This window comes from Triturus cristatus, chromosome 1_2 (assembly GCF_964204655.1).
Source record: "Triturus cristatus chromosome 1_2, aTriCri1.1, whole genome shotgun sequence".
In the NCBI taxonomy this organism is placed as follows: domain Eukaryota; kingdom Metazoa; phylum Chordata; class Amphibia; order Caudata; family Salamandridae; genus Triturus; species Triturus cristatus.
In genome coordinates this window covers 838,127,722-838,139,815 of record NC_140580.1, presented here as the reverse complement: position 1 = coordinate 838,139,815, position 12,094 = coordinate 838,127,722, and the positions used below count along the sequence as shown (strand labels likewise).

The following is a 12,094-nucleotide window of genomic DNA, read 5'->3' as shown; positions in this document are numbered from 1 at the left end:
ATTTCAATGGAAAAGCTCCTGGATGAACAAAGGCTGCAAGCTCGGGGATGAAGATTCTTCAGGTGCCACCACCACTTCGAGAGGTAAGTTGGGTAGGTGGAGGATAGGTAGGTACTCAGGAGTTGGGCACAGGGGGCCGTAGGGCACCGGTGTGTAGGGGTACGCCTTTTGGTGTCGGGAAATCTTACCCTCTGTTGATCACGGTTGGGGGGGTACCTGGTTCTGAGGCTGCAGGGGTCGTCCGGGGCGTTGAGGTGAGTCCTTGGGTGCCGGATTCGGGGTCACAGTCGCCGGGGGACGTCCTTGGGGTCTTTTTTTCACTCTGGCACAGGCCTGGCTTGGCGGGTGCAGAGTGTGCAGGGTTCGTGGTTCCGGGCTGATGCCAGGGGTCAGAAGCTGCTTTTGAGCAGAGCCACTGCTCATGGGAGTCCCAGGTGCTCGGAGTCAAAAGGTAGCCAAGTCCTCCGGGGTTTGTGAGGTTGCTGGCCACAAGATGTGCCGGGATGTAGCAGGAGCAGGTTCGAGGGTCGACAGCCCGGTAGGGCTTGGGCCAAAGCAGTTGGGGTCTTCCTCTTCTTAGCAGCTGCACAGCAGGTCTTCTTTCTTCTTGCTCCTATTTGTTTTTCGGAATCTGGAATCTAAGGAAGGAAGGTTCCGGGTGCCCCTAGATACTAGATTTAGGGGCGTTACAGGTAGGAAAAGGGCAGGGACCAATGGGTTCCTGCCCTGGGGTGTGTATACCCCCTATCCTGCCACTCTCCTGTGGGAGGGGGGCAGTAGCCTAGTCCTGATTGGGCAGGGCCTCCCATCTTCAAGATGGGGAGTGCCCGGAGATGTGCTTCACCTCGCCTCTCCCACCTGAGGGATGGGGTTGGCAGGCTGGCACATCCCCTGTCCTTATTTGGGGTTTCCGGCCAGTGCTCCCGCCAGAGTGGGGGTTAAAACTGGTGGGGGTCAGTTTGCTGGGTACAGCAAGTGGCCTGGGAAAGCTCACAGAGGTGGCATGCCTTTGAAGCTTCCCCCTGTCCATCCTGCGGAAGGAGACCTAGCACCTCGCCCAGGATGTACAATGTCGCAGGCCCAGGAGAGCGGGGGCTCTCCTACCCAGGGGTCCAGCAACATGTCTGCTGTGTGACAACCTAGGCAGCCTCCCAGACCAGACGTGGATTGTAGGTTAGTTTTCAGGGGGCATCTCTAAGATGCCCTCTGTGGTGCTTTGTACATTAAATCCCACACTGGCATCAGTGCGGGTTTAATGTGCTGAGAAGTTTGATACCAAACTTCTAAGTCTTCAGTGTTGCCATTATGGTGCTGTGGAGCTCGTGTTTGACGGGCTCTCAGCACCATGTACTCTTAAATGGCAGCACTGCACTTACAGTGCCCAGGAATGGACCTGGGTACTGTAGGGGCACAGGGCTCATGCTCCTGTGCCCACACCACTGGCATAGGGCACCCAGCTAGAGGGGTGGCTGATGTATGCAAGGGCAGTGTAGATTGTGGGCATGGCACACAGGGATGTGTGCCATGTCGACTCTGTTTTGTCTTGTACCCAGACACTCAGCCTGCAAGGGCGGTGTGTGTGTGTGTTAAGGTACAGGGCTTCTAAAGGTGGCACAATGAGTGCTGCAGCCCTTAGAGGCCTTCTCTGGTCACAAGGCCCTGGGTACCTAGGGTACCATTTACCAGGGGCTGACATGTGGCCAGGGCTTGCCAATTTGGGTTTTTAGGGAAGGAACATAGGCCCTGAGCACCTGATTGGCAGGAGTCCAGGGCACACTCAAAGTACATTCAGCAAAAAGTGGGGGCATACCATGCAAGAAAGATGGCACTTTCTCACAAGCATGTACTCGTAAGTTATCGAAATGTATGAATGTATCTGCTCAGAAAAAGGGTGAGGGAAGTAGTTGGGGAGGTGTGTGTGTCTGTAACATTATTTATATTTAGAATTTTTAGTTGTTGGAGATTATCATGAGACCATTATATCAGATGGAAAAGAAAGCTGTTTAGCTAGCATTTGTATATGCTGTGTACAGTTTTCGATTGTGATGGTTGAAGAAATAGAATAATCTTGCAATTTTTCAGCCACATTCCAGTTTTTAGGTGTGGCAGCAAGAAGATGAATAAATCTGGAGATGAAGTGGTATCTCAATTCTTGGAATTAATCTGGTTTTTACATGTTATCTGTCTGTCAATTTACAAATATTCAGCATTCAGACTTCAAACATTAAGATAAAATTAATTCTGTTTTATAGGCATGTTTCCATAAAGGTGGTGCCTCTGTGGTGGGGATCCGAAAGTATATCATCAAAAAGTATCCATCGCTGGACCTTGAAAGGAGGGGATTTCTGTTGAAGCAAGCTCTGAAGCGAGAGTTACAGAGGGGTATTATCCGACAGGTAATGAATAAGCTTGTTATTGCTTATGCATCTAAAAAAAAAAGTACTGCAAAATGTGTATAGCAGTTTCTTATGTTTTGTTTGGGTTCCTGTATACATTTCTAAGTTCATGATACTTTAAGATAAGGTTCTACTGTGCGGCTGAACAGAATCCTCAAAGCTGTCCATATTTTTAAAACTCTCTACTGCTTGGAATGTTATTCTATAATAGATGCCCAATGCAGTCAAGCATCCATGTGAAACTGTTTTTGGTAAATGTGCTCCAATATGTCATTCTTTTTCTCAAATTGTGCTTTCTTTTGTACAGTTTAGAACAATCTTGCCATTCTGTTAATTTTTTACTTGTGATCTTACATCTCCATTGAAATTCTAGTAACCTCACAATAATAATGTAAGTTATAAACATCTGAGAGCTTGAAAATAAATGTCCTTTGAGTGGTTAGGGCATAATTCTGTGGGATAGGAAAGGTCAGCCTGAAGTTTTACATTGCAAATCTTTTTTTACTGAAATACATGGAATGCACCAGATACAGCTACATTTTCCTAGACCAAGAGTGCTCTTTGATATTCATGAAAGGTTTAATATCTATGAATGTGTGTGAGATCCTGGTGCATATATCAGTAAAATATGCTTTGCAGCGTCAATCCTTTCTGTATTCACATGCTATGGCTTAAGATGCCATCTAGAGTTTAGAGCCGGAATAGTCTGCTTTTTGTTGTTGTTACCATTTGGTGCTTTATCCTTTTTTCTGTGATATCAGATGAACATCTTTTAAGCCCATATGTGTCATCCCCATTGTGAGAAAGTGGCTCTGTATATACTGTTCCTTAATAGGTACAGGGTGTACAGAGTCCACAGACCCCAAGGGTTTAACAGAGGTTAAAGTTAGATATAACCTTACTCTCCAAAGTGGTAGCCTGGTCAAGCAGTAAGGCAGTATCAGAGGACGTGTAAAGCATTTGTTGTACACACTCAGTCTGCAAATGGTTCCACACACTCAATAACTGAACTCTAGGCCAATGGTTTGTATATAAAAAATATATGCTTGTTTTATTTTAGAACCAACACTTGGAATTAAAATATACTTTCTCGACAGGAGATGTTTCATAAAAATACTTTTGTATATGCAATAGACTTTTTAGTAAACAGTTACAAGTAGTTGCAGTAGGCAACTCTATTTCTAAACACAATACATTGAGCTCAATGCTAAATTCAAATTATATGCAACAGATTACTTTTTAGATTACTTTTGTAATTCCAGGCTTGGATCCTAGATCCAGTCCTGGGTCAGTTCTCAGAATCAGCTGTTGAAAGTCGACTTTGGTACTGTAGTGATTTTTAACTAATATTTAGCTATTTCAAAAGTGAGCACTTAAAAAATATGTTCGAGGCATATGAGCTGCAGATTGTACACTTAGCATAGGTCGCCATCTGGTGTTGGGCCCGGATGTTTGCAGTTTGTTTTTCTTCTTGGACAGTCTTTGGAAGTCACGAGTTTGGTGACTCCTCCTTCGGTCCGTACTGCGCATGGGCTTCGGCTCCATCCTCAGATTGTTTTTTTCCGCCATCGGGCTCGGATGTGATACTTCGTGCTCCGGCTTCGAACTTCTACGGTTCCAGCCTCGATGGAAAATCCTCGATTCTTCGAGTTCCTTCATCATCTTCATCTCTCGAAGCGGCACTTTCTCCATCCCGTACTTCGACACCGGCCTTCGGGCCCTCCGCGACTCCGGTCCCGGCCGATGGAAAGGACTCCGTTCAAAAAGTGCCCAAAATGTGGGTCTAAATTTCCCCACACCGACCTCCATCAGGTGTGTAACCTTTGCCTCTCTCCGGAACACGAGGCTAGAGACTGCCCCGCCTGCAAGTCTTTTCGATCGAAGAAGACCATCCGAGATCGAAGAGCTCGACGCACCATGGCGCACTCATCCTCTGCAGCTCCACCGGACATCTTCGGAGACGACGCCGAAGCTTCGGGGCAAACACACACCGAGCAGGAGGAAGACGTCGTCAGCGCTTCCGAGGCCGACGACTCCGACGTGGAGGACGTTACACCAGCGCAGCGGGCCGTGAGTACTATGCCCCCTCCCACCCCCGCGCCGAAAACCAAAGAGACTCAGGTTACTCCCTCGCCTGCCGGCCTGGGCAAAACCAAAACCAAAACTTCGATCACCCCACCTTCGGGCCCGGTGTCGAAGCCCCCAAAGTCTCATGGCAGCTCGGGATCGAGCCAGCCGACACCCGGTGCCGAAAAACAGCATCCGGCACCGAAGACTGCAAAATCCAGCTCGACTCCGAAACCACCGGTGCCGAAGCCTGGACACTCGGTGCCGACCAAACACAAACACAAATCTGTCGGCACCGACGCTCCGGCGCCGAAACATCATTCGACGCCGAAACACCCGGAGACCTCAAAAAAGCATGGCGCACACAGACCATCGAAACCCCCGGTTCCGAAATCACCGGTGCCGACAGACGACTCGACACCGTTGGCTCTGTTTACACCAGACCCTTTACAAAAGACTTTGTCCAAAGACTGGGCTTTTGACTTTAACTACCAAGAAAAGACGCCTTGATGCTCCGGCTCCTCCTCCTCCACCCAAAAGGAAGGACCCTGCTACTTCTCCCCTCAGAGTGCCCTCCCCACCACCGCCTCCCCTACCCCCTCCACCTCCTCCACCTCACAGGTCTCCGCCACCTTTACCTCACTACGATCCGGCCCCATCCCCAGATCCGGATGATGGGGATCCGGACAATTACCCGGCGGACGCCCCAATGGATCCCACTCCACCAGGGACCCCAGATCCATGGGAGGATTACAATAACCCTGATATACCCAATGTACCTCAGGACGACCTATACCCATCAAGGCCGTCTCCTCCAGAGGACTCCTTAGGGTTTCATCATTTAGTGCAGAGAGCAGCACACTACCATGGGGTGGACATGCACAGTGAACCAGTAGAAGAAGACTTCCTACTGGATACATTTGATATACAAGACAAATCTACTTCCATTTTACCCATGCTTAAGGGTGTCACCAAGCACGCTACAGAGGTGTTCAAAGACCCTGTCAGAGCCAGAGTACTGAACCCTAGAATAGAGAAGAAGTACAAGGCGGCACCCACAGACCCTGCTTACATCAAGGGCCCTGCTCCCCTAGATTCCCTAGTTGTCTCCACAGCTAGAAAGCGGGCTAACTCCCAATCCTCAGGAGATGCCCCGCCGCCAGACAAAGAATCTAAACTTCTGGACGCGTCTGGTAAACGCACCGCCTCCCAAGCTGCAAACATGTGGCGCATTGCAAACACACAAGCACTGCTTGCGCGATATGATAGAGCACACTATGACGAACTAGAGGCTCTTATGCAGCACCTTCCAGAAAAATACAAGCACAAGGCTCATGACCTCATACAGGAGGGTAAACTAATTACAAACACCTCCATTAAGTGTGCCCTCGATGCAGCCGACACTGCTTCTAGGGCCATAAATACCAGTGTCCTGCTTCGTCGCCACGCCTGGCTCAGGATCTCAGGGTTCAAGCCTGAAGTCCAGGCATCCATACTCAATCACCCCTTTGACCAGGAAACACTCTTTGGGCCAAAGGTAGACGAAGCGCTCGAAAAGATGAAGAAAGACAGACACAGCAAAGTCTATGGGGGCACTCCAAACACAAGCCTCCAAACGTTCCTTTCGACGCTCGTCCTTTCGTGGCACAGGCAGAGGCTCCTCCACCGATAACGCCTCTACCTCCTACAAGTCCCCTCCTCAAAATACCTTTTCAAAGGGCAATCAGAGAGGTGGTTACAGGGGTAACAACAATAAGGGCAGGGGCAAAACCAACAACACCCGTTCTGCCACCCCCCCCGCACAATGACTCCCCTCCGCTCCCCCCAGACCATTCCACTCCGGTCGGGGGCAGACTACAAAACTTTATCCACGTATGGGAGTCCATAACATCGGACAAATGGGTGACCCAAATCATTCGGTCAGGGTACTGTCTAGAGCTAACATCTACCCCACCCAATATCCCACCAAGGCACCGTCCAATGTCTCAAGAACATTCCACACTGCTCAAACAAGAGGTACTCTCACTCCTGCAAAAACACGCTATAGAGCAGGTCCCCGTCAATCAACGAAATCTAGGGGTCTACTCTCTATATTTCTTAATACCAAAGAAAGACGAGACCCTCAGACCCATTCTGGACCTCCGGCCTCTAAATGCCTACATACATTCAGACCATTTTCACATGGTCACTCTACAACAAGTCCTCCCACTCCTCTGCCAGGGAGACTTTCTCACAACCTTGGATCTGAAAGACTCATACTTTCACATTCCAATACACCCCTCTCACAGAAAATACCTCAGGTTCGTGGTGGACGGGCAACATTACCAATTCACGGTTCTCCCCTTCGGGGTCACCACTGCACCACGAGTGTTTACCAAATGCCTAGCAGTAGTAGCAGCACACCTCAGACGTCAACACATTCACGTCTTCCCTTACTTAGACGACTGGCTGATAAAAGCCACGTCCTACCACCAATGTGTGCAACATACAAACAGCACCATCCAACTGCTCCACCAGCTAGGCTTCACGGTGAACTACCAAAAGTCCCACCTCATACCATCTCACACAAAGCAATATCTCGGGGCCACTATAGACACCTCCAAAGGTATTGCCTATCCAAACTCAGCCAGAATCACAAGCATTCAAGCCTTACGCAAAACATTCCTTCCCCAACACTCTCTTCCAGCAAGAGTGTTCATGAAGCTCATAGGAATGATGGCGTCTTGCATATTTATAGTGCCCCATGCAAGACTCCACATGCGTCCACTTCAAGAGTGCCTAGCACAACAGTGGAACCAGGCCCAGGGTCAGCTGACGGATCTGGTGTTGGTGGACGGCCGCACACATCACTCTCTGCAGTGGTGGAACACCACAAACCTTTCCAAAGGACGGCCGTTCCTGGACCCGGTTCCTCAGGTGATTCTAACAGCGGACGCATCGCTCTCCGGCTGGGGAGCGCACCTCTTACACCTCACAATGCAAGGTCTATGGACGCCACAGCAAAAATCGCTCCACATCAACCATCTGGAGCTCTTGGCGATCTTTCTAGCCCTAAAATCTTTCCAAAAACAAATTTCGGGCAAAGCAGTCCTCATTCGCACAGACAACATGACTGCGATGTATTATATACAAAAACAGGGGGGGGGACACTCTCCCCAGCTCTCCCGCTTAGCCCAGAGCATATGGAGATGGGCAATTCCCCAAAACATCTTTCTCCTGGCACAGCACGTTCCAGGAGTACAAAACACCATAGCAGATCTGCTCAGCAGACAAACGCAACAACTACACGAATGGGAACTGCATCCACAAGTTCTTCACCCATTCTTCAAACAGTGGGGGCATCCTCAAATAGACCTCTTCGCCACCCACGAAAACAAAAAATGCCCAAGCTTCGCCGCCAGATACCCACACCCATTGTCCAAGGGCAATGCGATATGGATGAACTGGTCAGGCAGATTTGCATACGCCTTTCCACCTCTCCCACTAATTCCATTAGTGGTCAGGAAGCTACAACAGCACTCCCTCACACTCATTCTGGTAGCTCCAACGTGGGCCAGGCAGCCGTGGTACACCACGCTACTACAACTATCAGTGGTACCACATCAAAAACTGCACCTTTCCCCATGCCTCCTAACCCAGAACCATGGAGAAATCAGGCACCCGGACCCAGCTCAGCTCAACCTGGCGATCTGGCTCCTGAAATCTTAGAATTCGGATACCTTAACCTTCCCCCTGATTGCATGAACATCATCATGGAAGCCAGACGTCCTACCACTAGAGCATGCTATGCCGCGAAGTGGAAAAGATTTGTAATTTACTGCCGTAACAATACAATCAACCCCCTAGATGCATCCATACAGCACATCATATGCTATCTGCTCCATCTTCACAGGTGTAAACTGGCATATTCATCCATACGCCTACACCTAGCAGCGATCGCTGCTTATCTACAAAACAGGCAGCATTTATCACTCTTCAGAGTGCCCGCTATTAAAGCCTTCATGGAAGGCCTTAAACGAGTAATTCCTCCCAGGGCACCACCTTCCCCTGTATGGAATCTAAATTTAGTTCTTACACGACTAATGGGTCCGCCCTTCGAACCAATGCACAAATGTGAGCTACAGTTTCTCACCTGGAAAACAGCTTTCCTTGTAGCTATCACTTCCCTTAGAAGGGTTGGTGAAATACAAGCGTTCACCATACAGGAACCCTACATACAAATGCATCACAGCAAGGTCATACTTCGCACAAATCCGAAGTTTCTGCCCAAAGTCATTTCCCCCTTCCACCTCAATCAATCAGTGGAATTACCTGTCTTCTTTTCGCAACCCCAATCTGTTGCAGAAAGGGCCTTACACACACTTGATGTAAAAAGGGCGTTACTATACTACATACAAAGAACGCAACCCTTCAGGAAGACTAAACAATTGTTCGTTTCCTTCTCTCCACCACATAAAGGCAACCCCATTTCAAAATCAGGGATAGCTAGGTGGATTGTAAAATGCATACACATTTGCTATCAAAAGGCAAAGAGAACATTATCTGTTCCCCCTAAAGCCCACTCTACAAGAAAGTTAGGGGCTTCTATGGCTTTTCTAGGGAATATACCCTTAGATGACATCTGCAAGGCAGCCACATGGTCTACACCGCACACCTTCACAAAACACTACTGTGTAGATGTGCATTCCAAGCAGCAAGCTAGGGTGGGCCAGGCTGTACTAAAGACACTTTTTCAAACAGCTGCAACGGATACCGGTGGTCGCCGCTAAGGTTGGGTACTGCTATATAATCTATGCTAAGTGTACAATCTGCAGCTCATATGCCTCGAACGGAATATGCTACTTACCAGTATGCATCTGTTCTTGGCATGTAGAGCTGCAGAGTTGTACACGCCCACCCGCCTCCCCGGCTACCTGTATCCGTTCCAGTACATCTTATTTAGATACAACACATGGGTTTCTCACTGTTATTACTACGCTCCATCATTTCCCTGTTGGCGAAAAACAATCTGAGGATGGAGCCGAAGCCCATGCGCAGTACGGACCGAAGGAGGAGTCACCAAACTCGTGACTTCCAAAGACTGTCCAAGAAGAAAAACAAACTGCAAACATCCGGGCCCAACACCAGATGGCGACCTATGCTAAGTGTACAACTCTGCAGCTCTACATGCCAAGAACAGATGCATACTGGTAAGTAGCATATTCCTTCAGAGCAAACAATCAATGATTCCCTATGGAAGAAAATATAGGTTACAGGTACAGTAGGTTCTCATCCAGGGGATACTCATCAATAGTCATAATCTATGAATAATCCCCGCCCATGTGCGGGATCCCGGAGCATATAGAAAATACATATATATAAATATATATATATATACATATGTGAAAACATATAAATGCAGCCTAATAATGTTCAAAACATGGCAATGCTGTAAATTACATATTTTTGCATAGTAGTGCCCCCGTAACCCGTAAGGAAAAAAGGAAGCATCAGGCAAATTATAACACAGCACTGCTTTATTGCCATAAAGCAACATGTAATTGTAGGCATTCGCCAGTAGGCTGCAGTAGAGTATCAAGAATCCAAGAAAACTGACACCTTGCCTTTAAGGCATTAGAGTAGGGGGACCGTGCCTTTAAGGCCTGCCCGTGACCCCCTGCTCCCATGATGCACTACAGGTGACAGTTGGGCCAGTTCTTTTTTCCGGTTCCTTCTGTGAGGATCCTGGAGCTTGAGCTCTTCAGTTTTTTGACTGAAATTTTGAATTACAGCTTTTTCTAGCTTTTTTCGACGTTTTCTGGCTTATAAGGGCTAATTCTGCTGGTTCCAGTGAATTTTCCAATTTTTTTCCAGTCAGAATGTCTCCTTTATTTAGGAAATGCCCTTCTTGTGGTAATAAAATGGCACTGTTGGATCCACACTCGGTGTGTATTGTGTGTTTACCATCAAAACACGATCCTGACCAGTGTCCCCACTGCCAGAAGTTCTCAAAGCGCACTCTGAGGGACAGAGAGCGCATTAAACTGCATGCAAGACTGGAGAAGGAACGAAGCCGTCGTGAAGGCGAGCATTCCTCATCAAGACCACCTTCTTCAGCTACGCAAGTACAGAAACGGCGACATACCAGCTCCCCGGGCTCCAAGAAGACCAGGAGTCCAAGAGGTTCGCCGTCGACGTCGAGGATGCCGGCGAAGAGGCAGAGAACTTCGGCGTCAAGGGATTCATCCCACCATCAAGAGTCTCCGCCGCGCAAAAGTAAGTCGGCGTCGAGAGGCGGCCCTTCGGGCTCGAAGGCTGCTAGTCTGGTGACATCTGAACTGTCTCCGTCGACGTCGAGGCTTCCGTCGACGTCGAGACACTCTCCGCCACCCTCGAGGGGGTCGACGTCGAGAGATGCGGCGACGTACATTCCGCCGCGAGTGGGCCGGTCGCCGTCGATGGTTACCCCCACTCGGCGACATAGAAGGTCGACGTCGAGAGGAACATCGACGTCAAGAAGTCGACGTCGAGAGAGGTCGCCGTCAAGATCACCACGTCGACGTCGAGAGAGGTCGACGTCGAAGGTGCCCAGTCGACGTCGAGAGAGGTCGACGTCGAAGTCGCCCGGTCGACGTCGAGAAAGGTCGACGTCGAAGTCGCCCAGTCGACGGCGAGAGAGGTCGACGTCGAAGTCGCCCAGTCGACGGCGAGAGAGGTCGACGTCGAAGACACGGCCGACGTCGAGGTCATCTAGCCGACGTCAGGTGCCAGAGAAGAGGAGATCGACATCGAGGTCTCCACGACCGGCGTCGAGACCAGAACGGCATACCTCACACTTGCCGATGGTGACGCAGACGTCGTCGACGTCAAGGGATTCGACGTCGAGGGCGAAGGCTGGACCGCCCGCGGAGAGGTCCCCAGGAGAACAGTCATCATCTCCGGGACTGCACATCGTGCAAATATCTCCAGAAAGATCACCCGAGGCTCCAGAGCGGTTTGGACTGTCACCGCGCTGGTTACGAGATGTGGGCGCTGCCGCATGTCGGAGTCCGGGATCGGACTACTCCCGCATGTATTCCCCACCGCGCAGGAGTAAATCGCCTCCGAGGGATCCACGGCCAATTTCACCACGCCGGTCTCGTTCCAGGGACCGTCGCACCGCGCCAAAACGTCCAAGATCTCCGTCCAAGCGCAGATCAGGATCAAGGGCTCACCAAAGCGAACGCTCCCACAAGAGGCGACGCACCAGGTCGTCCACTGGGACTGCATCCACAAGATCCTCAGTCCGGGACTACTCCCCTACTTTTTCATCCACGCCTCCATCGCGAGTGTCCCCGGTGGATGACATTATAACGTTCTCGGACGTCCTGGGTAGAGGGGCGCAAAAGTTGAACATCGCACTGCACGCCCCTCAGGCACCCACTTCTGTGATCTTTGACACTTTACACCATCGGTCAGCTCCCAGACCTCTGCTCCCGTTGGTGCCAGGATTGTTAGAACCAGCGATGGCCACGTTCCTTACACCGGCTACAGCGGGCTCGGTCCCCTCGAGAATAGCAAAGAAGTACAAGGCTCCGGCCGAGGACCCTTTATTCTTGAGGGCGGACCCGCCAGCGGATTCGGTGATAGTGGCGGCGGCAATGAAGTCTCAC

General features: G+C 49.9%; 1 protein-coding gene across 2 annotated transcripts in view; it reads left to right on the top strand.

Moving 5' to 3' along the window:
• Nucleotides 1-12,094, top strand: part of HP1BP3 (heterochromatin protein 1 binding protein 3) — a 784,108-nt gene that overhangs the window by 240,434 nt on the left and 531,580 nt on the right. For both annotated transcript variants that reach the window (XM_085608963.1, XM_085608964.1), the window contains one exon: nucleotides 2,253-2,396. In XM_085608963.1, coding sequence (XP_085465089.1) covers nucleotides 2,253-2,396 — 144 coding nt within the window. The remainder of the gene's footprint in view (nucleotides 1-2,252; nucleotides 2,397-12,094) is intronic.